General features: G+C 40.9%; 1 protein-coding gene across 6 annotated transcripts in view; it reads left to right on the top strand.

Annotated features, from left to right (window-relative positions):
* PGCKA1 (PDCD10 and GCKIII kinases associated 1) overlaps positions 1–18,613 on the top strand; it is a 69,055-nt gene extending 50,442 nt beyond the window's left edge. For 3 of the 6 annotated variants that reach the window (XM_039848828.1, XM_039848829.1, XM_039848830.1), the window contains exons 2-5: positions 3,613–3,665; positions 10,024–10,167; positions 15,974–16,027; positions 16,908–18,613. In XM_039848828.1, the coding sequence (XP_039704762.1) occupies positions 15,996–16,027; positions 16,908–17,838 (963 nt within the window). In that variant the 5' untranslated portion in view covers positions 3,613–3,665; positions 10,024–10,167; positions 15,974–15,995 and the 3' untranslated portion in view covers positions 17,839–18,613. Of the gene's footprint in view, positions 1–3,612; positions 3,666–10,023; positions 10,168–15,193; positions 15,259–15,973; positions 16,028–16,907 lie in introns of all 6 variants that reach the window. The other 3 variants (XM_039848831.1, XM_039848832.1, XM_039848833.1) reach the window with 2 other exon arrangements.
* The last annotated feature ends 7,451 nt before the right edge of the window (positions 18,614–26,064 follow it).

The following is a 26,064-nucleotide window of genomic DNA, read 5'->3' as shown; positions in this document are numbered from 1 at the left end:
TATTGAAATGTTCATTTTTTTCTGTCTTAATTTTTAAAACAAAGAGCTTTTTTCTTGTTCTCTGTTTTTTTAAATAGTCTTTTGTTCTTTTTGGATGCAAGTGACATGATGAAGATTATTTTTGTCAGTTGTTTTGTTTTCTTCTCCCTACTCTTGGTTTGAAGGGCTTTTTGGTTGGTTGGTTGGTTGGTTGGTTGGTTGGTTGGTTGATTGGTTTGGGTTGGTTTGGGTTGGTTTCAATCTCTCTCTTTCATGTTAGAGACTTTCCTCAGATGTCTGGAGGACAACTAGAAGGTGGCAGCCAACATTCCAAGAGCCAAGGAGGGGAGCAGGCTGAGGGTGTCGGCATTCCATGTGCACACATGTACTTAATCACCCGGTTTGGGGTTCTGTACCCCTGCCCTTTGCTGTGTGTTCCCTACTGTGTTCCTGGTCCAGAAACCCTCTTTTACCCTTCCTAGACACTAAACTTATATTCTTGGTTGAGATGGAGAGTGCAGAGGGATTTTAGAGCTTAATTGCTTCTTAAACACCTTCCAAATTATCCTGATTTTAGCCCTCCCCTCTTCATTCCTACTTTCCTAAAACCATTAAGGATTCTACAGTCTATATTGAGCTGCTGACTTACTAGGTTGGTTACTTCATATCCATGGGCTTTTGGTTTTTATCTCCTGTTACTCTATAAGTTTATACCCTTTTTCCCTTTTAATGGAAGATGGCTGCATGCACTTGTCCTGTCTGCCACCTTTCTCTTATTATCTCCCCATCTATCATGTCCACTCAGGAGGCTGAATGCTGAATCCAGGATCTCTAAAATACTGCACGTGGTTTTCCTTCAGCTTTCCTGTTTACAGAACCATCATTCTTCCACCTGTCAGCCTCCAAGAATAAGAATAATTTTAATAATTCCTTTTTTTTCTGTCACACAAATTTTTACTTTCATGAATTTCTGGCATTTTTCCTCCTTAAAATTTAGTACATATTTGTGAAAATCCTGATTTCTTTTTGAAGTATCAAAGATAATGAGAAGTTCCTTCGAATCAAGGAACTTCCAATAGTAGCAGGGAAAAAAAAATCAAGAACATGATGATGATGATGATGATGATGATGAAGAGGAAAAAAAATCACGAAAATGATGATGATGACGACGACAACGATGATGACAGAGATGATAAATGAAAAAGTCGCAGCTAACATTGAGATTGTAGTTTGTGCCAACCACTGGGCTCAATACTCTACTGTGTTCTTTTATTTAATCCTAACTATCCTCTGAAAAATAGTACTATTATAATTGTCATTTTGCACATAAGAAACAGGTAGTGAGACAACAAAACTTTTCCAAGACACTATACATAATAAATGTATAAACCAATGTGCTGAGAGAAATCAGGGACAGTAGAAATTAATGCTTAACTCAAAAGTTGAGGAAAGCTCGAAAAACTAGATTTCAAAATTTACTCTTTCCTCTGAATTCTCTTTGATAACACCACACACCAGGCTCTTTACATTTGTCACTTAATTAAAAAGATCAACTTTTGGCAAGTCTCTCTGTACCTAACCATTTTAATTTCCCCTACTTAGTACTAGCAGATGATATATTGCCTCCGCACTGTCATTCACTGCTCAAGAACCTACTCCCCTTTGCCAATCATGTCATGTTTGATCTTCTGGGCCTGTTTTCAAGAGCCTTAGTACATATGTCATATCCATTCCCCAAATATATGACATAGGTCTCTCTACCGTATACAAGTCAAGTTCTTTCCTACCATTTTGCTTTTAGTAAAATTGTCTTCTTGCCGAACTAATTTTTACCCGTCTCTTATAGCTTCATTTTTATATAAAGCCTTTCCTGGCAGCCTGAACCCCAACTTCCATGATGCTTAGTATTTTTACCAATTATTGGGTCCTCGCCATGTACAACCCAATGTAATATCAGTGCTAACTTGCCCAACAAATTACCCATGTACCAAAGGCACCAACGAAGCAGGAATGCCAAAAATATTTTATTTTGAAAGAATTTATTATTTCAAAGAGTCAGCTTGAGGAAAAAAACAGAATGTCTTTTGAAGTCTTATTTTATGGTTATTATTTTTTTGTTACTACCTGATCTTTAAAGTGCTTAGAGCTCTTACCATTCTTGCTCCATCCTTGGATATTGTTAATTTTCATCTTAGTTGTTGGGTAAATGAACTATGTCTTTGTATAATTGTGCCCAAGGTAGGCACTCATTTAATATAAGATATTTTTAATAAAATTTGTGCATAATATATTCATTCCTGAAACAAAAATTATAATATAGGATCAAGATACCAAATTTCGTTGAATGTTAGATGTCATCAATTATAACATGTACCATTGTCTTATGCACCAAAAAAAAAAGAAAGAAAACAATGTTGCCAGTTTAACCATGATGTGCCAATAATTATAAGATAGATGCTAATTTCAGAGATGTTAAGAGGTAAATGAATACATGTGCATCTTGGGTTTGATAAAATGTGTACATTGTTTTATAATACATTGGTGTTAGGCATCTTAAAATTATCAATGATATTTTTAAGTCAGATTTTTAAAAAACATGCTAAGTACCACCTAAATGCAAGTCACTGTGTGAAGAAATACAACATGTAGATAAACAATGATAAAGCCATGACCCTTTCCTATTAAGAATTTACAGTCTAATGGAAGGAATGTTATATAAGTGAATTATGAGAAAGGTAGAAAGTGATCAGAGCCAGTTGAAGCAGTCGAAGATCCTATAAACATTAAAAGAATAGAGTAATTACCTTTAGTTTGGATTTTCAAAAAATCTTCACAGAGGAAATGATATGTTGAAGGATGAGTAGAATTTTGCAAACTGTTGATGGGCATGGAGGCATGCCAACTGGAGATTATAATATGTGCAAAGGCATAGAAACAGGAAAATATAGGCATGTTTAGAAAATAGTGAAAAATCCAGATTAGCTGGACATAGGAATGGCTAGAGGAGTTTCAGAGATAATCTTGAAAGGCCATTGGTGCCATATAGAGGAAGGCCTTAAATGCTTAGCTGAGTTCATTAAAGACTTGGAAGGCAAGGCAGAACCACCTAAAGATTTTTAAAAGGGGAGTGGCTAGTAGGATAAGAGCATTTTTTGAAAAATTTATGTCTATAGAGAGTGAATTACTCTAATCATCCCAGAGAAGTTGGTAAAAATCTAAACATTTGCTTTACTTTCAAATTCTATACATCGTTATTTTCATTATAAGCAAAACTATTTTATAAATTATGTATTCTGTCTCCAAGAAGCAAATCTCTTGAATTTCTTTCTGCTTAGTTGAAATTTTACCCATCAGAGCCATAGCTTTTGGTTATTGAACAATTCCAACAAGCTGAGTATGTGATAAACAGCTCACATACTGTGCCATTTAAATCTCATTTTATAGAAGAAACACTGAAATTGGGTAAATTTTTAATTGTTCAGTATCAGGAACTGAGCCAACTGTTCCAGTTCGAGAATTCCATTACCCCACAGCATTGCCATTGCCCCTCAGAAAGTTACTTTGTTGGTACAACTTGTCTTTGACATGGAGGCCACTTGTAGACTTCAATTTTCAACTTTTGTATTGTTGCAGGAAGACAAGTTAAACTGCTAGAGAAAAAAACTCATGGACAATCTCCACAATAGGTAAGTTATTTTCTTAATGCTTTAGGGGAAAAGTCTATTCTTTCTACTTTCTATTAAATTTCCTATTCCTTGGTCTTTCACTACAGTTTTTATTACTTAAAGCATTAAAGCCAGTAGACAGAGCAATCCTCAAAGTCTGTTTCTTTCTAGCTTATTCAGGTTTGAGTGGAACTCCGTTATTTTTCCTCTTTACTATTGTTGTTTGTGGATACAATTCTAAAATATGTGAGATGAGACATGACCCAACTAAGTCTTCACTCTGAAAGATTTTAAGTGAATCTATCTCCCAAGGCAATTTGGGGTTTCTCCAATAAAGATCATCCCTCCAATGAAAATCATCCCTCCAGAATAATGATTCTTGGAGTATCGTCCCAAGACCAACATCAGCAGCCTTACCTGAGAACTTGTTAGAAATGCAGATTCTTGGGCCCCACCCCAGACCTAGATCAGAAATCTGGGAGTGATGCCAGCCCTCCAGAATATTCTGATACACTCTCAAATTTAGGAACCAAACTGTAGGATTACAGACCTTCTTCTCTTTTGTTTCTCTCTGGGTCTTCTCCCCAATTCCCTTCCCATTTCCATCTTCAACCTGGGATATAATCAGCTGTATATCTTATTCCTATAGAACCAGCCTATTCCCTCCTGTGTGATCCTGAAAGTACTATGTGCATTGTCCTTGTTCCCCTTTGTAAATATTAGATGGTCAAGCTACCTCCTTCATGCACAACCTTATGAACCTTTGAGGTGCATGTCATCTACCTATTCTGTCCTTTCCCCTATTTATTGCTTTCATCTGGGGACTTTTCAGCTAAACGAATTATTCAATACCACAGGATCAAAGTCTTCTTGACTCTACACTCCGGTTATCTCACCTCCACTGCAATTAAATTAACTTCCATTGACATATCCAGGGCCATGTCATTAACAGTAAACTTTAATATACCAATGTCAAAACACCATCTTTTAGCTCTCCAAACTTCTCAAGTTCAAGATGCGGGTCACTGGCTTTTTTTAAACCTCATTGGGACGTCCATTCCCTAAGATTCCCTTCTTTCCTTAGGCAAACTCTCAGCAGACTGCCAGACCTATCCGATAGAGACCATGCATTACTGTCCATTGCTTCAGCCACCCTTGCCAGCACCCTTAAAACCAATCCCTGTTGTCTTTTACCTAAAGCTGAGACCATATAATAACCCACATTTCTGAGCCTTTACCCAGATGGCTGGACAGTGCTGGGAGGAAAACGTTGCAAGGACTGCGCGTACTGGCATCACTCAACTTTGGTTTCTGACTGCAGCCATCCGTCAGCACTGCTCAGCCACCTTTCAGTGGTTTCTCTTCTCCGCCACACACTATTTCAAACCTGTGACACTTTGAGCTTTTACCCCTGGCCCCTCCAACAGACTGCGCTGCCCACCATCTCAATAAGAAAGCCAAGCTTTGCACCCCTCCAGCCTCCCACCCTGCATCGAGAAATATATCCACCTGCCCTCGCCTCTTTCCCTCTCGGCTTCAAGGAAGAAGTGAGGATCCCCACTTCTTTCTAAAGGTGATACCTTCATGGGTGATCTTGACTTGATTTCCTCTATTTTCCCTCAGTCTCTCCGTTATCGTCGGTTTCTTTCGATTATCTTCTTTTCTTCTCAGCATCTCAAATGTATTTAACCCTCACTCTCTATAAAACCATCCTATAGTCCTGTATCCTATATCATAACCTCTTCCTTCTTCATCCCCATCCTCTCCAAACTCAGTGAGAGTCTTCTATGCTCCTTTTCGTGTGCACCACTCATTCCTCAACCCGCTGCACCCAACACCCACCTCCGAGGTTCTGTAACTTTCCCTCACTTCTTACCATTAACCTCCTTGTCGCTAAAACCAATGTGCACTTTTCTATCCTTTCCTTTTCTCTATGGCATTTGACGCTGTTTAGTGCCAGACTCTCTCATGTCTAACTCCCTCCTCTCTCGTTTCTTTGAGAGCAATGCCCGATTTCCCTCCTTTATCTCTGAACATGCTTCTTAGTCTCCCTCATGAGCTCTTCCTGCTCCACCTACTGAGAACAGACATGTCAGGTAGGGCAGTGAGCCAGAACTCACAGGATCCGCATAGGTGAAGAGGTAAAAAAGACATCACAACAATCAATTAAATAAAATGGTCTAAATTGTGCTAAGGAGGCAAGGTGAAAGGTAAGGCGGGTGTGCAGTACCTGAGGTCTAACCCGGCTGGAGGTGGTGTGAGAGGGCAAAGGAAACAGCCTATGACAAGGTTTTTGACCAGGAAAGAAACATAAATTTAAAAGAAACCTAATTTAAAGGAAACATAAGTTTAAAGATTTGAAAGAAAGCCAGTGCAGCCAGGGAAAAAAGGAGAGATGATGCACTAGAGAGTTGTATAAGCTGTAGAAAAGACTTTGTTCTTTATCTTATAAGATTCTTATTGGTTTTCAGTGAGTTATAGCTGTTGATTCTCATTAGTCACTCTATTATATTCTATAGAGTCACTTCAAACAATGAATTAGTGAACAGTGAACCATCACTCCTAGGAGAAATGAGTGGTTAGGTTCCTGGGAGCCTCTGGTCACCACATTTTCATCACTCAAGCAATATATAACTTTGTTTTACAATACATCACCTTTCTTTATGTGCGTTTCTGTTTAAAGTCACCTTATTTAATAAATACATTGTTAATCCATCAATACTGAACTCAGGGCTAACAGCACTATAACTCACTCCTGAACAAATTTTCTCTGTAAAGCATATTATAACCTTCCTGCTCTTCAGAACACTAGTTGGCATTTCCATACTATGCCATTTATAAATGGCAAAATTACCAATAAAAAGCACAGAAATGTGACACTAAATAGACCATGAAAAAGCCGCTTATTCACAGTATGAGAGCTGAAACAGGAAGGCACAATGTTGCTTTGTTTGAGCTTAGCTAGAAATGTGTGCATTAAATGACTCGAATTCTTTACCTCTCTGTACATGTCCACGAATGACCTCAAAAGCACCCCATGTATTGATTTGGGGGGTTACAGATAAATTTTAGCAAGTAGATGAATTCACAAATACAGAGTCCACAAATAATGAGGATTGATTGTAACATAAAGCACATAGATTAACACTTGGTATATAGGGTGCTTTGTGTAAGTTTGATACTTTTATCATCTTCTTTATTATTATGTTATTAAATATCCTGAGAGCACTGGACAAGCTTGAGGCAGGGGGAGCGATATGATTCAGATTTGTGTCCTGAAAAGATCACGTGACTTCTGTGTGGAAAAGACACGAGCGGAGACAGGTGACAGGAGGATATTGCAGTAGTCCAGGTTAAGAAAGAGGTGCTGATGTTGTATTTAGAGCAGGGCAATGGCAGTGCACATGAAAAGGGCGGGCTTAAGAGAGACACCGTAAGAGGCAGCATTTCTGCATTCCTGAGCTGGCGTTGCATTCCCGCTGGAATGTGCTCTGGAACTCCACCGGCACGTTATCTGCTCACCTTTGGGCACAGCCTTTTCTAATCTAACCCAAGTTGATTGAGGCGCACCTCACCTTCTGTAACATGTTATACGATGTTTCAGTCTAGTATATATAACACTATATCCGTCATCTATTTATACATCTGTCTACCTTGCTGAACTGTTAACTCTTTCCAGATCCCTGGAGTCAAGTTCAGAATTTAGCACATAATAGATGCTCAGGAAATATTTGTTGCGTTAACAAACAGCAGGGATCCTCTGCCCCTTTGTGTCCTAGTAACTAGCTGAGTGTTGCCTCCAGCAGGGACTCAAGGAACCTTACTCAATCTTTTCAAGTGCAGAAATTTTTTTTTACTGTAATTCAAAAAAATATCAAGGTCTCAATTCTGCACACGGGGTCAGCTACAAATGTGGGACAATCTGTTTTTTCTTGTCCTCTGACTATTTCATGCTTCCATCCTTGAGTCCACATTTATAAAATAAGGTGATCAGGTCGGATGTTCCCTAAGATTCCTTGTGGTTCAGGCACTCTGGGATCCAGGAATTACCCAGAACTACTTCATTCCAAGTATCTAACTCTAAGCCGTGCATGCTTTTAAAGCTATCATAATTTGTAGCCTTATAAGGCCATATTGTATAAACTCAAATCATCTCCTCCAAAACTTCCTCATCATTGTCAGAACTTAAGTTTTTCTAAGTGTTTTAAGTTTCTTCCAGTTTTTTCCTACCTCCTAGATAAGAGTATTTCCCCAAATTAGAGACATATCCTGTATGAGAGACAGACTCCAATTCCCACAGGGTTCCCGGGAGAATTTGGTCAGAAACCATTTTTATTCACAGTTTTTTTAAAAGTGACTAGCAAAGAATATTCTTACGATGACCATGAACACGAAGACAGCCAACATTTACTAAGAACCTACTACTTACCAGACATACTTTGCGAGGCACATCACATGTTTAAGTCATGTGATCCTTGTAGGAACCCTGCATGATTTGATGCCGTTTTCTCCATTTAGTGGTTGGCAAAACTGAAATTCAGAGAAGTTAAGCAGTTTACTCACAGTCACCCAGCTTAGAACGGACTGATCCAGACTGTGACTCCAGAGCCAACTCCTTTAATTACAGTAAACAGACTGTCTTCTACGTTCTTTCTTCCTGCTCTTCTGGACTCCCTCTGTGATTTTATACATGTTCTTTGACCAGTCCTTCTGGTAACGTGGCCATAAAAATAAAAACTATAAGGCACTGATGCCAAGGGTGTCTCCGATGCTTTTAAGCAGACACCCTACAAAAGATTGGTGACGCTGAGCTTTCTAATGTAACTTGAACCCATGTCAAGTACATCAGCCTAACAAGCTGAGTCAAGATGAGATTTGTCAGGCGTTGCTGTTACCGTGGTGGCCAAGAGTATGAGAGCAGGGAGCCCACTGGATCTCACATTAAAAGACAAAGAACTACACGTGTTAAGTGAAAACACACCATCTTCATTTCAGATTTGTAAAATATTCTCAAATAAACTATGTCTGTATTATCTGTGGATTCCCCAAAGTGTACTTGTTCATATTCTCAGAAACTAGAAGCCATCCAGAAGGTCATCTTCAGCTGGGTCTCAGTCTCGGTGCTGCAGTGATCACCCCGGTACAGCACGCTTGGTTTAGTTTTGAAGGGCATGGTCTGTTGGTTCATCAGTGAGCAAGGTTCTACCCAAGTAGTAGAATTTGTAGAAAACATCTAATTCCATCTCACTGATAAAAATCTGTTATTTTAAATGAGATTACGGGTATGATTAGGTCATCTCTCTATATGGTCTCAGCCACTTTCTCTTCCATGCTGTGTGATAATTTGTATGACTTCCTCAACACATACTTCAGAAGCAACTGATAAGCACGTGGTGATATCTGACTTACCAACTCTAAGAGTTTTAGGTATTTGTTTTAAGCTGTTGAACTGAAGCCTCCCTGAGGCATTTAGGGGCACATTAAAAGTCAGCTTTCTGCCACTACATTAATCATTGGGAATGGGGTAACATGGCCTGGTGCCTATACTAATAATAGAAGTGCCTTCCATATTTTAGCATACATCGAGAGCATCTAAACTTATTTATTAACCATCATCATTCACACTCATTAGTGATGTTGCATATTTTTATGTGATTACTTAAAATAGGGTGAAAGTCCTTATGTCCCTTATGCTTTCTCCAGTGACAGTTTCAGAATATCTACCTATATAAGAGGGGTTTAGGAGCTTAGAAGGGTCTCTAGGAGACTTGTCCGGAAGTTACATTGCAAAGCAAACAGACTGATTGGGGATGGGAAGAGAAGGTGACAGAATTGATGGAGAGGCTAAAGTTCTTTCCCCAACCACTGTTAACATCCATCCACCTGTGACCTGTCCTATGTCAGGCATGCAGCAAGCAGCAACATGTAGATTAGACAATACCTATTTTTACAGAGTCCAATACTGTTGTTGTATGTTATTTGATAACATAGCCAGAAATCCTTGACCAAGATATTATTTGTATTAGATAAGGGCTAGCCAGGAAGGGGAACCCCTCCTATAAAGCAGGGGAAGTTATATAGTGATTGGATTATGCAGGTTCAAAGAGCTGGGAAACCAAATGAGCCGGTGAGATAACACAGAGATGGTCCAAGCAGGAAGACATTACCACCCTAGGGCGAGACACAGAACTGAACTCTGTGTCAATAGATGGAGCCAAGGTGAGGCACCATGGTTCTCCCTGGCACCTTGGAGAGCAGAGCTGGTGGGCATCTAGGCTGTAGAGGAGATGTGGCCATTGCCAGAATGGACAGGATACTGTCCAAAGCAGAGAGAGCAGAAAGGAAAAATACCCTGGCATCTCCCATCTTCCCTTTCTAGTCTTCTGCCAGCACCTTCCATTGGTGGGGCCTGACCCAGAGGTCAGCGATTCCTCAGCATTGTGGTACCTGAGAAACCGAGTGAGCACGGGAAGGCAGGACAGACCGAAGAGCAGATGGGCAGTGGACCAGCGCAGTGTCTCAGGTTCGTTCCAACTACTCCCCACTTATTAAGCACTTGTGTTGTTCCGATTAATCCTGTATTGTTAGACACTTGGTTTATTTTAACTTTTCCCTGTTAACAACCCCCATAGAAAAGGATAAAAAAAAAAATAGACAAATTAGAAAGTGTTCAAAAGCAAATTCTGGAAAACAGACAAAATTTTTAGAAACTTAGGAGGATTATAAAACTCTACCAGAGAGGGATGAGATTGGGAGCAATGACTATCGGTATTAGTTTCTGACCAAAATTATGTTCTAACCAAATGATCATGTTGGCCAGCTTTGTTTGTCCATTATTTTGTCACCAAAAGAGGTAGTGGTAATGGTAGCTACCTCCCTTTTTGCCAAAAACTCCACGAGCCACAGGGTTCTTAGGATATTATTCCTCCCGCCTTTAAGTAAAGCTCCTAGACCAACCAGCAACACAGCAAAGCAGAGAGGCCTGGTCTGCCTGGATTTCCTCACAGCAGTAAAGCAGCTGTTCCCCACGTGCTCCCCCAGCATGCCGCACCAGCTGGGAGCTTGTTAGAAATGCAGACGATCGGGCCCACTCAAACTCAGGTGGATTCCTTATGGACCCCTTGGCCTCTGCCCATCTGCGTGTCCACCAGGATCCACACCTCTGCCACACGCACACCGCAGTCTGTATTCAGTAATGAAATGCATCTAGTCTGCTCCACAAAGAAGCCTACTCCCAGGAACTACAGTCCATGGAATAGGGCCAGAGCTTCTTAAACTCTTTCCCTAAAACAGTTCCCGAGTACAGAAGGATCTGGGGCAGGGCGTGAGGGGGGCTGGTGAGGCATCTAGAAGGTTGACCAGCAGATACTGACAGAACTTGACAATTTCTGTATGCCTTATGTTTAATTCTAATAATTCACACAAATGTCTCCTTTTTAAACACAAAATTCTGAATTTATTTTCAATAAAAATAATGGGCTCCTTCCTCAAAAACCTTCAAATTGGGACATGTGTATTTTCTGGCTTATCTTTACCTTCTAGTTCATGGCCACATGCCCTCCTCCAGAAGACGGGTCTCCAAGACCAGCCCTTGGAGTCCAGGGGGAGGAACTGGACCCTTCCATACCACAGGCTCCTCCCTCCATCCTCACCCCCAGCCTCTTCGGAAGAAAAATTGTCCACGTGGGAGAGCAATCCGGACTCTCGCATTTGGAAGTTTGATGAGCAGTAATTCTGTCAAAAGAGGCTCTGTAGAATTGCAGGAGCCTTTGACTTCACTGTGGTCTGGCCAGTCTACAGAATAAACCTCACGCCCAGCTAGAACTGGAGGAGACCCTGCCATATAGTGGAGCCATGGCCACCAGGACTTAAAGGTGGCAATAATAATTGTACAAAATATTTCCCACGTCACTTACTCCCTAACTTGGCCCCCATGACAACACACCTACACTGTTGTGCCCTAATTAATTAATGTTTCTTGAGGCCTTTCTCATACCAAGTCCCTCTCTTGAAATTAGGTTAAATAACCACTCTATATTGCCATCTAGTGGTGAATAAACAAAACCACATCTATGAGATTGTCAGTGCCCAAATCAAGAGGATCCAGTTCCCTTTTGTAAAAACTAGTGGATCACAAGCTGCTTCTTATTGTGTAATTCAGTGGACTCAGAAAACAACAGAACTTATCAAGACAGATTATATTAATAGAAAACATATTACATATATAAAATGAATAATTATATATAATATAAACATATACTCAGGAAATAATGAAGATAATAGCAACAGCCTTAATAATAGCTGCACTGTACCACTTTCTAATTTTTCTATCCATTTATCTATGAAATACCAGGAAAGGTCTTCCCTACGTACTGGATTTTGATGAGCTCCTTCACACTTTTTTTTTCTTTTAACTTTTGACATCATTTCAGATTTACAGAAAAGTTGCAAGAGAAGCACAAAGAGCCCCCATATATTCTCTACCCTGAGTCCCCAAACGTTAACATTTACCACATTGGCTTTGTTCTTCCCTTTCTCTTTACACACACACACACACACACACACACTTTTTTTTTTTCCTGAATTATTTTGCTTAGTTACAGATCCCATGCTCCTTACTCCTAAATACTTCACCATGTATTTCCTAAGAACAAGGGCATTCTCTTATATAATACCTGTACAATGATGACAATCAGGAAATGGACATTGATTTCATACTCTTAGCTAATCTACAAAGGCAGCTCTTTCCCGCTGGGCGGAGCCTCTCCCTATACCCTTGACTTCCAGGTGAATGCTCAGTCAATTTCTCTGCCTGGTTAGCAAACTCCTGGCTCTCCTGGTCTCCCTGCTTCTTCCCACCTCCACCACTCTCCCTCTCATGAAACAGGATTTTCCAGCAAGCAGACTTAACTAGTAACTGACGGGACGGTGTCACATCCGTCTTCGAGCATGAGACTGTTTAACTTCAACACAAAACACAGGACAGAGTTAGCCCCCATCATAGGACTCCAGGACGGGGCAGGCGCCAGTGGTGATGGATTCACCACCCTAATGGTATTTGCTTTTCCCTGTGTAAATGAGATGATGGTTGTGAAGGATCTGCCCTTCGCTTCTCTGTTGCCTTTTTATAGTCCAAAGAGAAAGCAAATTTTGACCCTGCTCAGCAATAAAGGACACCTGACAACTGATTTCTCACTTTTAACCTAGCTGTCACCAAACTGAGGGGGGGGCAGAGAAAGCAGATGGACTGCCCATTTTGAACTCAGTCTTACTTCAAAAGAACATATATTTTTTCCTCTTTCCATGTATTATGCTGGACAAAGAGTGTTTCCTTTTTACACCTGGCAATAGGAGAACACCTCACCAAAAGCAAGATGTAGGTGTGGAAGTAACATCTGAAAAGACAAATAGATTGAACTTGATATTAGGAACTTGATATCTTCGTACCAGGAAGGATAATGGCAGATACGGGCAGGCAGGGGTTGGGTGTAGATACATGAGTCCCCACCCTTTTCATCGGTGGTCACACAACCTTGGACGCTAGAGCAGGTCTCACTGGGGGAAGGCATGTCGCTGGGGAAGGAAAACATGGAGCCAGGTGGGAGAGGGCAGAACCTGTCATCAGGAAGAGGCCGTCTCCACCGAACTTGGGGGAGGCACAGAGCATGGCCCTCAGGTGTGGAGCCAGGTCTGTAGAAAACCCGTGTGGTGTGCCCTAATTTAAAGGGAAGCAGTGGAGGAAGAAGCCAAACTGTAAACTTGATCCTAAAAGGGGAGAGCCATCAAGACGTCCTTTACAATTACATGGTTTTGAAGAAAAATATAGATCCTGTGGTTTTCCTGAGGGAGAGGGAGGGGAGCCTGAAAGCCACAGATGCAGTGTACATTCTATAAGAAATGGAGAAGTGGTGGCTCTCGAGTTGGGCTATTAAATCTCAGCATCATTGCATCTCAGTGCATGTTGCTGTTGTGGCCACAGCCACAGCAGCAGAGGGTGGGGACAGACTCTTCAACTCCAGCCAGGCAAGGGCTCCCCAACATTGACCTTAGTCTCTGTGACACTGGGAACATAAGGCGTCACTCAAGAAATGCCTCTTTCATCCTTCCTTCCTTTCAGAAGAAGAAAATCTTCCCTATGTACAACTCTTGAACTCACCATTTTAAAGTTGACCGACCTGATGTTTTTCAATGATTAATATTTATTTCACAATTGCATAATAACATAATAATTATGTTATTATGACCCACAGACTTCTCTTTCTCAAACACTTTAGAGCCCTTTTTTCTTTTCCTTTGACTTTTTTTGGGCACCTATCCTCCTAGCTGGTTGGTGTTTTTTTTTCTTTTTTTTTTTTCTTTTTTAAATAGTGTCCAAGATAAACAAAAGGTACTGCCAGCATGGAAGGGGCAGAATTTTAGAGCAGGGTGTGGAGGGGGAAAGGAACCAGGGGGAGGGGTGGAGATGCACATGGTACTTTTTATGTCCTGTTTATCCAGATGATATATGAATTATTAGCAGAGAATGGACATAAATGAGGAGCAGAGGCTAGAAACAAAATCCTGGGCTTTGGAAATTGGGTAATTTAATCGAGAGTGCTGTGTGAATTTGGGCCTCAGCTATTTAACCTGTGAATGGGGATAATGATATACCTTAGTACATGGTGTTGTTGGGGACGTTGAAGAACACAAAGGTTGAACATGCAGATTACTGGCTAAGCCCTAATGATTTCCCTGTCTGTGGAACTTCTGTTGCACTTGGGGTTTATGTCTTTCAATTGTGCCACAGTTAATAGAAATACACCATTTGGCCCTTATGCCAGAAACAAGTATTAGTTTGTATTATTAACGCTCTTGTTTATATGTATATGTCTTGGCAACCATACATCTTTCTTAGGTGCAAGACTTTTGTCTTTTTTTTAAGCATGCTGTATCCAAATGGGGCTGAGTAATAAGTATACACTTATTATGAATATTAAGTCGCATAGTCCCCAACAACGCCATGTCCTAGGTATATCATTATCCCTATTTACAGGTGAAATCGCTGAGGCCCAAAGTCACACAACCAGTAAGAGGCAGAGCTGGGCAAATCCTCCCATCTCAAATCTTCAAATCTATAATCACATCTGCAAAAATTTTTTTCTTCTTCTTTTTGGCCGTATGAAGAAGTAGCGTTCACAAGTTTCAGAGATTAGGATATGGATATCTTGGGGTGGGGGGACATTTTTCATCCCTCCCCACAGGAGGTGACTTGTGGATTTGATTTATTAATGTAAACCTAGTCCCCTGTACCCAACCAACCAGTCTCCATGGGTAAAAGCTTATGACCTAGCATCCTGGGAAATTCATCCATGACCGAAAGAAAGCAGGAGAGAGCACAGGGGAGGCAGTGACACAGCCAGCAGTGAGCGATTTCTCTCTCTTCCGAGTGCACACGTCTTATAGAGACAGAGGGCCTGGGGCTTGAGTTTATGTTATTGGCTTGTCTTTTTAAAGGTTATAGATATTAGAAATGGGGAACAACTTAAACATTCTTCCACACTCATTTTTAGGATTTTCAGAGGAAAGACCAGAACAGTGTGGTCAGTTTTACATGAAGAGAAGATTTATTCAGAGGGCAAGTATCAGGGGGAAAAAAATGCAACCTTGGGAAAGGGTAGGAGACAGTAGGCAGGTGGGAAATGAAAAAGCACAGACTGGGGTCCACTGGCCACCAGGAAGCCGGAGAGGGCACGTTCAAGACGATCGGGGTTCAGGAAATTTAGCCAGGATGGGCCCAATGATAGGAAAGACAAAGCAGGAACAATTTAGTCCAAGTGAAGCTTGTGATGATAACTCCGGCTGTCACCTCCTCAGGTCAATAACGTGGAACACATAAATCAACTACCTTACCTGATGTCCTTTAAGATAGTAGATAATTCTCTGGCAAGGAAGCCTCCTGCTCTGCACAGTGGCTGCACCCCGGTTAGGTCCCCGTGTCCCCTGGAGAAGGCAATGGAGTGGAATATATACAGATCCTTTTTAGTCCCACTGTTCTCTCCCTAGCCTTCTTCAGCCTGTATTTTCTCATTTGCAAAATGAAGATGGCATATATAATTCCCAGGGTAGAAGAAAGGGTCTGGCACAGAAACAAGTATCAATGAATGTTTGAGAACTCTGAATCACTGATTTTTGATACACAAAAGCACTCCAGTTCCTCCTCAACCCACATTACCTTTTTTTGCCAAGAATTGTGACTACTAACTTTGACTATCTAGGAAAGATAAAGCAAACTTAATTTCTATTAACATGTCATTCACTATGTTTTCTCCTTTTTACACTTTCTTTTCCAGATGGTAACAAAAAATAATCCAGATGGGGTGCAAGTGCTGTAAAATGATACAAAGGTAAAGTTGAAAAAAATACCTCACTCGAATGGAGGATTCGTAATTACTCGGAGGCACTTTTAAAGGCCCTGCATGGGTTCAGCGCCTTTATCCAGCTTGGGGCATGACCAGCATTGCCAGGAAATTAAGAGTTTGAAACTCCTTTGATATATAAGAGGACATGTGGCCTAGATTTTAAACTGCATCTGAAATGGCATCACTGAAAATAAATTGCCATGGTCACACATGTGCTTTTAATTTTGTGCAGATTTGATTTTATAAAACTTTGGGTAATAAGAATAGAATTGTACATAAAAGGGAAAAAATTAACTGATGATTTTGCTTCCTTAACAAATAAAATTATCTTTATTTTTCTAGTTCTGTTCCATACACATATATGTATATTTTTATCCATATATATACTCACACACATACACATATATATATATTACTCCACTTATATCATAATGTGATCTTAGGCTTTATTCAAACAACACTTACTGTATTTTTCATGCTAGTCCAGACATTTATTATTTTGATGACTGTGTAATTTTCTATTGAAGGGATGTACCATCGGTACTTATTTCTCTCTTATTGGACTTTCATTTTTTGTTTGTTTGTTTCTAAATTCCATGAACCACTTTGTACTTTACCTTCTTCCCAAACTCTTGGATTTTTTCTTAAGATCTAATTCCAGTGGTAGAACATTTTTACACCAACTGTATCTGTTTGATTAAGACACACATATAAGCTTTAAAAGAGTAATCACGGAAAGTAAGAAGAGAAGAAACAGAGCCTGTAGCAGAAAGTATTAATAATGAAAATTAGTGATGAATAGAGTTATTAATAAACAAAGTTAATGAATAATTAACCTGACTGATCTTCGTTATTCTCACCCCAGCTATCTCTTCGATCCAGTTCAAGTGTCCTCCCCTGGCTATGTCAACGAAGTAAACAGCTACAAGTTAGATGAAGATGGCACTGTTAAGTTAAAAGGCAAACAGAGCAGCGAAGTCCTGGTGCATAAAAATGACCTTCAGAGTGAGAGCTTGCAGAGGACTGTGAGCAGAAGCAGAACAGCGGGTCCGGGTCCGCAGGAACCCTGCTTGTCTCACCAAGGACCGCTCCCTCAAGGGGACTCGGGAGGGGGACACTGTGTGGAGAAGACTAGCAGCACCGTCAATGGCGTTGGCCCCACTGCCGCTCTGCAGCCCACGGGGGATCCTGGGCCCTACCCGGGTGGCCGAGGTTCCTGGGCCAGTACCTCGAACAGCATGCACCCGACCCAACCCGTCCTCGATGGAGGGGGCGCCAGGGGACAGGACTGTGAGCTGCAGGCCTCGGGAGAGACCCGAGTCGTCCGAAATGGAGACTCCCGAGTCCCTTCCGAGGTAGAATGCCCTGCCGTGGAAGTACCAGAGCACGTCCTCCAGATACCAGCCCCGGACTACTTGCAACATTGGGGCGCAGCTGCAGACCACGTGGACCGTGAAGAAAAGGATTGCCTTGTCAAGAGCCATGCCGAGGGGGCGCCGCTGGAGGGAGTGCGCCCCGGGGTGGGGGAGCAGGGCTGGAATGCGCCCTTCTCCATGCAGCGAAGCTGGGATTCGTTAAACGAGGCCGTGGCGACAGAAGTCCTTAGTGTCTACTTTAAAGAAGAGGATCCTGCCCAGGCCGTGACTGCGACCGATTCGAGAAACGGGTGGGAGGACGCCCGCGGCTCCGCCGGAGGCGGCAGCGCGGACACCGCGGACGAGGACGCGGCGGTGGCCGAAGCCCTCGCGGCTTTAGAAGCGGCGACTGCGGGAGAAGATGTGGACGAGGCGGATTAGGGGAGCGGCTCTGCTCAGGCGAAGGGGCTAATGTCACGCGGGCCGCTTCTGGATGCGTTTGCCCGCAGACGCTGAGCCCATCCTCGGCAGCACGCACCGGTGCGGCCTTACCAGTTGTTTACAGCCAGCGTCTGTGCTGATGGTTGTGACAGCCAGTGCCGCGCCGCTTGCTAAATACTGAGAGCATCCCCGTGGAGATGGGCTATATCACTCAGGACAGGAGAACAAAACTCAGACTAGGCCGCGGAGCCGGTGTCTAGAATTAACCAATCCACAGATGTTCTTGAGAATGCTCCGACATCCCAGCACTTAATCCCGGAGCATCGACTCGCAGGACATTCTCTTTGTCAATTCTTTATCTTGCCTTTGAGAGCCAAACGTTGGACCCAACCCGGAAGAGGTAACTACCCCCACTTAAAGTGCCTATTGTGTCCACACCAGAGCATTGCTTACCTTCAGGGACAATCACCCAGGGAACTAATAACTAACCACTTGTTTGACAGCAAGTTCAGCAGCTTTCAGGGTGGAGCAGAAGCCGCTAGTAAACAAATGGTTAGTCATTAGCTGTGATATTAAGACACCTTGACCTTAACTTTTTTACATTATTACTTTTTAAATCTCCTTTGGGATTGGGGAAGCCAGCCAAAATAATTCCTAAAACTGCTTGTTTCATATTCGGGTTTGAAGTTCATGACATTTGGAACAGCAAAGAGATATATGGAGTGTTTTATGCCATTTAATTTCTGATTCTGATTAAAATATTACAACACATGCAGCTGCCTGTCTTTTCTCAATGGTGGTTCTGATATTCCCGGTGTCAGCGGCCCTTGATGTTTCTTTCGATTTGAAGAGCTAGATGACTATATATCACAGCTGAGGAAGAGACTAGGTCTGTTTGCCAAGAATGGATTTGGCTCTCTGTCCCTAGGGTCCAAACTCTTGACACCGTGACTCCATGTTTCTTAAGGATGAGCAAGCCTTCTCTAGGTTTCGGCCTCCCATTTTATAAAAACAGGGACAGCCATTCCACATGGCTCAATGGAGAATTTATAGGATGATCAAGACTATCTAGAAAAATGAAAATATGGAAGATGTATAGTGTTTCATAACAGGCCCTGAAATCTGACCTTGTTTTGATTTCTAGCTTTACCATGTGACCTTGGGCAAGTAATGTATCCCTTCTATTTGCCCATCTGTTAAGAGAATAATAATAGTACATACTTGTAAAGATTAAACAAGATTACGCAAGTACTGAGCACAACTCAACTCTAATACCGTGAAGTATCTGTAATCACTGCATAAAACATGACTTCTGAGGCTTCTAGTGTCTTTAAGGATGACACCCTAACAAATGCTTAACAGGCATATGTTACCCTGGGTTTGTTTGGTGACAAGCCATCTCTACATACAAGGTTACTCAGAGCCCTTAAAAGATAAACTGTTATCTCAGAAGCTAAGCAGTGTTGGGCCTGGTTAGTACTTGGATGGGAGACCACCTAGGAAGACCAGGTGCTGTAGGTGTTGTTAATTGCATTGTAGGTGTGTTTGCTATTGTATTTAGTACACCAGATGTTTAATATTTCAGAGTGTTTCCTTCCAACAATTTTCCAAGTGTATCTGCTGGGATTAGGTTCCACTGCATATGATAAATGATTCATAAAAATAGAGATTTATTTACTTCTTACATAAAAGAAGTCTGGCAGTAGCATTTCGGGCTGGTGTTGTTCTGTGGTATCTGTGACACATGCTCCTTCTGTCATCTTGGCTTCTTTCTCAAGGTTACTCAAGAAGTTCAAAATGGCTGCTGGGGCTCCAGTCATTAGGTTTGCTTTCCATGTAGGAAAAAAGAATAAAGGGTCAGAAGATCTCACTCTCTCTCTATTAAGGACCTCCCGGAAGTATAATTCAGCCCTTCCACTCACACCTCATTGGTCAACATCTGGTCACTTGGCCACATCTAGCTGATAAGAAAGGCTAAGAAAACTTATCTCTCTAGTTGTGTACATGGCTCTCCCAAATGAGTTTAGGATTCTGTTACTCAGAAGGGAGAGGTGGACATTGAGTTTTGAAGTGGTCAGCTTACAGTCCTTACCACGTCAAGTCCTCAAAACACAAAAGCCTGGGATAGAGCCAGTGTACAAGAGCTTGAAAGACTGTATTCACATTTAGTTTAACACAGAAGGGGTTTAAGCCTTTGGTCCAAGGGAAGGAGGACTGGACCTCTACAGCCATCTCAACTTCCCGCTGGTATCTTTAAAACAGAAGGATGAAAGAAGAAAATTCAGACAAGAGGTGTATGTGAGGTATTAGTGCAGACAAATCTCTTTCCCTTGCACAGAAATACACTCTGCATTTACCCATCTATATATCATTTTATATTTCAGGACTGCTGCAAATATTTCACCATGATTAACAGCTCACCTAAGCGGTAATGATTCTTTTGGGGCAAATAATTGCTTCAAAAGGGTTAACAGATGACCAAGAATTTCAAGTTGTTGTTTTTTTCAATCAATCCTGGCCCCTTTTGTCTTTACCCAATATCCAGACTCCACCAAAGGGTGTCACAGGAACGTCAATATCTTTAGGTTCCAAAGAAACTCCAGAAGTTAGCTTTATCCACCAGGTTGTCTAGCAGCTGTCTGAGCATCTTGCTCTGTGTAGCATCTTCTTTCTGGAGCCTGGTATCACCTCTTATCAGAAAAGTGATGCTGACAGTTGTGAGACTTTTCAAACATTCTGGACAATTTGAAAGCACAGATGCACTCTGCATGTAAGGTACTGGCTGTGATTAGGAGCAGACATCACAGTCCATGTCCTTAGCAAATTGTATCATGCGGATATTAATCATGTGAAATCTTGATTTTGATTCAAGATTATATCTATATTACATATTGGGTTTTTGAGCTAAGAAGTTACATTTCACTTTTTACTGGGGGAAGCTGAACTATCATAAATATGAAGGTAAATATTTTTCTCTGGCTTCTAAGGCAGATAGTGGCAAATTGTTACGACTGTCAAACCAGATCCCCAAAAGAATGAAGAGGATTTGAGGTTTCCTAGTGCACACCCATTCGTCCATGCTCAGTAGTTCTTGGCCATTTACCTTTTCCCTCTTTCTGCTTCACTCTGCCTCTGACCCAAAGGGTAAGTAAGTTTCTCTCTTCTCTTCTAAACCTCTATCAGTGTCTCCAAGCGGGACGCCTTAGGAAGGATGAAGGAGGCACCAAACGTAAGTAATTGAGCAAAAATCTGACTTCCTTGGTTCTGTCATCTGTGCGCAGACACAGGAACGTGGCCTCCGGTCTTAGGCTTGGACTCTATTTTTCCCTCTCCAGATTAAACCTCATTCATTTTAAAAGCCTCTACTTGGGAAATAATGATAATGAAACAGAAATAAGCTGACATCTGCTTTTTCATGCTAAGTGCTTTCCCTGTTGATTTATGGAAAAAATAAGTTGCTCACTTACTAACTCTGTAAGTTTCTTTAGTGTCTAAGGTTATAGATGAAATATCTAAACAGCCTGACTTTTGAAGTACCCTCAGCTACTTTAAGAAACAACAGTTTAGGCAAAACCATTAAATATGCTGATTACAGCTGATTGAAGTCAGTTGCTTGGAGCTATCAGCAATTTTTTTTTCCAACTAAAGCAACTAATAAACAAGTGCCTTTTACCTAGATCTAGGGTAGTGTGTGGCACAAAGTGGGAACTCAATACATTATTCCTTGAGCAAAGAGCAAGGTTCTTCACAGGACAGTTGAGGAAACGTCGTGCAACTAAGATTCTGAATGCTAATTATGAGATTGTGCTATATTATAAAGGCATAAATGCAAGCTGCAGGAGCACAAGTCTATATGAACTTGAGACACAAGAAGTTACATTTATTATTCATGGTCTCCACTCTCAGACTGCCCCGTTCCGTTTAAACAGCGAGGTTTTCTAGGGGTCTGTGGACAGAGCAGAATTTAAGCAGCCAGCGAAGGTTTGGTCTCTCATCAGACCACATTACCTTGAGGGCCTTAATCCCACACTGAGATCAAGAAACTTAAGAAAACCAATGTTTGAGGCCAAGCAGTGGGAATCTTGGCTGACCACATTTTTCAGTCATCTTAAACTCAATCTTTAAAATCCTCACAACGAAAGAAAAGATGCATATCTGTGCAGTGAGACACAAATGTTGCTTTTCTCTCAGCTCCTAATGGTAGGAAAAATACATGAGGATGGCTTGTATAGACACCTGCAGCCCAGCGCCATGACCTCCGTGCCTGGCACTTCACACATGCGCCTCTTTCATCCCCATAAACCCAGGGCGGAATTACCCTGTGTCTCTTGCTGACAGTATGACCTTGGGTTTCAGTTTCTTACTTTTTCCAAGCCTCAGTTTCTTCATCTGTAAAATGAGGGTCATTCCTACCTCCCAAAGTTGAGATCAGATGTTCTTAAATTTCAAGGTGATTTTTACTTTTTTTTTTTTAAAGTCCTCTGGGCCTCACTTCTCAGAGATTAGAAGTCAGTAGGTCTTGCGCAGGCTGCCAGCAGCTGCAGAGGTGATGTGAGTGACCCTCCAGGCACATGTGGAGAGACACTAAGACTGTAGCAGGAATTGCCCCATCTTTTTGACCTTCCACCAGTTATCAATGAAAAGTTTTGCCCTCTTACCCCTAATAGAAGTATGTTTACAGATACATTTACTGTCTTCTTGTATTCATATGTCATATAAATAGAGCAATATAATAGAGCAATATAAAGATGAGATAACAATTAAATATTAGAGTTTTTAATATTTTCTCTCCACATGCCCGGGTTATGTGAAACCTACTTTGAAAACTACTGATTTAGAAGCTCAAATGAACTATTTTTAAAAAGCACTTTGTAAATAGACAAATACCGGTCTAACATTTTTGACAGCATATGCAAAACATATGCATGTGAGTTATACACTTAGAATATGAGCAAACGTGGAAATGCACACTAGTAGCACTCATCTACTGTTCACCCTCACCTCACCCTTTGAACTTGACTTTTAGGAGAATTTTATATTTTCTGCTTTTAAGCATTTTTGGAATAGTTAATATAAAATTAGAGTAAAATATAACAAGAGACAAGTAGGGAGACAAAGAATTATACTTACCTCCCTCATCAAAGCTATACATTCCAAACTAATATTAGTGAGACAGATGATGGACAGGCTGATTAGAATATTTGTTTAGTCTAGACCTTGCTATTTTAAAAAGCAAAACCATAAAAATTTCTTTTGACATCAGTTACCGACCTTTAAAGAAATTCCAAAAGTATTATTTTCAGGGTAAAAGAAAATTTTTTTTCATCCTTTTCTTTCTCCAAAATGGTTTTAAATCTATGGAGAATAGTGCATGTAAACCTTGATACTTAAATAAACCAAGGAAGATTTCATAGGTCAAGAGGGTCAATGGCCTCTTCTCATTAATGAACATGCTCTCCCTGTCTTAAATGTTGATGCTTAGAAAAGAATCAGAAGTTTTAAATTAATCATTTATGAAGCCAAAGATCATGGGCTCTAAGATTTTCATGATATAAGCCATTAGACAGGAGGAAAATCTAGAACTGTTAACAGTTTATAGGGGAAAAAAATTCATAACAAGAAAAACATTTGCAAAGACACCACTTCAAGATAATTTGCCAAATAGTACAATTATTGATATATAATTCTTATTCAGTAACAATTTCTGGGGCCTACCAAGTTATGGTTTTTGGTGTTTAATAGTGCAAATGTGGCTTAACTTTTTTAAAAAAAAACTAACACTTGTTAAGCATTTAGTATAATGCATCATCTCACTTAAGTCTACTGTGACCCTATAAGTTATGATCACCCCAATTCACAAATGGGGAAGTGGAGGCTCAAAAAGCTGTGTCTATCATTCACGCTCCCACAACCAGTCAGTGGCAGAATCTCAACTGAATCCAGATTGAACAACAGGCTGTTCCTTTTAAGGAAAACACAATACAGCTTCTCCATGGCAACAGACACATTGCCATCAGACAAAAAGGGCTGAACCAAAATACGACATATCTAAGTAGAGAAAGGCTTCCGTTTCTGTTATTTCAGGGAACTCAACAATCACAACAAAAGGAATTCTGAGATCTGAAAGGTGAGAGAACTTTAGAAAAAAGTGATGAAGATAAGTACAATTTAGTTTGGGAAAAGTGAAGTTACACATATTGGCAACTGGGAAAGACTGGTTCCGAGGAAGATTTTAAGAAAGAATTGAAGAATTATAGTCAAGGCCTGTAAATCTCTGACATTGTCTACTATTAATGGTACTTGTGTTTTCGCAAGGATCATAGGACCACGAATTTATTATCCTACAAAAATTGGAGCCGTGGGCCATCCATGCTTTTCCTCAGTTTTGTCACCTATAAAGCAGAAGTGATAGCCACACCCCACAATGGGCTATAGTGAAACTTATATCGATACAGAGTATAAAGTGGTTAGCACATATCCAGTATGAGGTAAATAATAAATGTGAGGTGTGATTTTATTACTCAATAAAAATCATTTCATATTGGACCGCCATTTATGAGTAGCATGCAATACTTTTTTTAATAACCAAATTTTGATTGCTATGACCACCAAAAGCTCTCTGAACCACTTCTAATATTAAACAATTTCTAAACTAGGTAAGTCCTTTTCTACCTACATTATCAACAATCATCTCAAAACAAAAATACATCTTGGGAGCATTCAAATTTAATATATTTAAAATTCTCATTGTTATTTATTTTCATTATTTTTATCATGTAACCTTCATAGGACACATAGTCATTTATGTTTAGTTACAATTTTAAGTCATATTGCATTTAAAATGAATATGTGATCTATTTTTTTCCTCCAAATAAGCTTTTATAAAATAAGATGCATTTGTAATGTAAGACCAAAACCTTAGGTTTGGCAGGTTGGATTGGTTATTTTAGAGGGGTGGTTTGGTTTGGTGTTTTGAGTTGATCAGCATTAAGATATTTATTCATAATAAACCCATAAATTTTGCAACTTGGGTATAATGTTACAATTCTAAGATCATTTTATTCTGAGCTAGATTAACTTGCAGATAAAAAATAATCAACCTCTTTTTAAACCCACTGAGATGACTATACTAAGTTCATATCTTATCATAAGAGTGATAAATAAGACAGAATAACAGCCTGAATAAACAAAGAATTTGCTCCTTGTAGATCTGGGTCCATTCAACATCAGGACAGTGAGATCATTGTCTCACTTGAGGTATGTGACCTGGGTGGTGCCAGGAGAATCTCGGGCTCAGGAGATAATTACAGTTCTTTCTTGTACCTGTTTCCCCCACCCCTACCCCAGGTCCATCTTCTAATGTTAAGCAATGTGAATGTAGCAGAAACATCAAACATTGACTCTCAAATGGCCAAACTCCCATCATTCTATCATTTCTTTTACAAAAGACAGTCAGAACTTGGCAGCTCTGAGACAGCACACTGAATGAGCCCTGACAGTACCCAGTTCTGTGCTAAGTGCATTACATGCCCAAATTCATACGATCCTCACACCCACCTTAAGAGGCACATAATATCTTGACTCTATAGTTAGAAGATTGAGCTTCAAAGAATTTAAGGTCATGGATGGCCAATGGCACCTGAATGTCAAAGCTGTGCTCTCATGGGATAATCATGAGCCTTATGGCAAATTAAAGAAAGATGATGGAAGGGAGGTTATCTGAGGCAATGAAGGGGAGAAAGTATGCAAGAGTGTCTCAGAACAGAAGCCCTGCCATGGCTAGGCCCCCTGGCTACAGATCCAAGGCGGCTGCGGTGATCTCAGCTGTAGGGCTGAAGCCAGGGCGTCACTACCCATGCGGCCCTGTAACTCCTTGTGTATCTTCTTTTCTGCGAATCACTGCATTAGTCATGGGGTTTTGTTGTTGTTGCTGCAACTGACAGAAACTCAACCCAAACTAAGTAGGACAAAAGAGGAATGTCCTTGGAATGTTCATGAAACCAGGAAGGGCAGCTGAGCCTCAGGAAGCCTGGGGCATGAAAGCAACCAGAACTGCCTCTCTTCCCTCGGCATGTTCTCTTCCTTTCTTCAAACGGCTTCCTCTTCGTGGCAGGAAACATGGCCCCACCAGTCCTGAGCCTGTCGCTTTAGCCACCAGAGAGAGAAACCACTTTCTCCAGCCCCAGCTGGCAAACGTCCCAGGTAGGGGCTCCACTGGGCAAGGTC

This window comes from Pteropus medius, unplaced genomic scaffold (assembly GCF_902729225.1).
Source record: "Pteropus medius unplaced genomic scaffold, Ma_sr-lr_union100, whole genome shotgun sequence".
Lineage (NCBI taxonomy): Eukaryota > Metazoa > Chordata > Mammalia > Chiroptera > Pteropodidae > Pteropus > Pteropus medius.
Note: the sequence above shows the minus strand (reverse complement) of the source record. Positions and strands in the feature narration are given on the sequence as shown.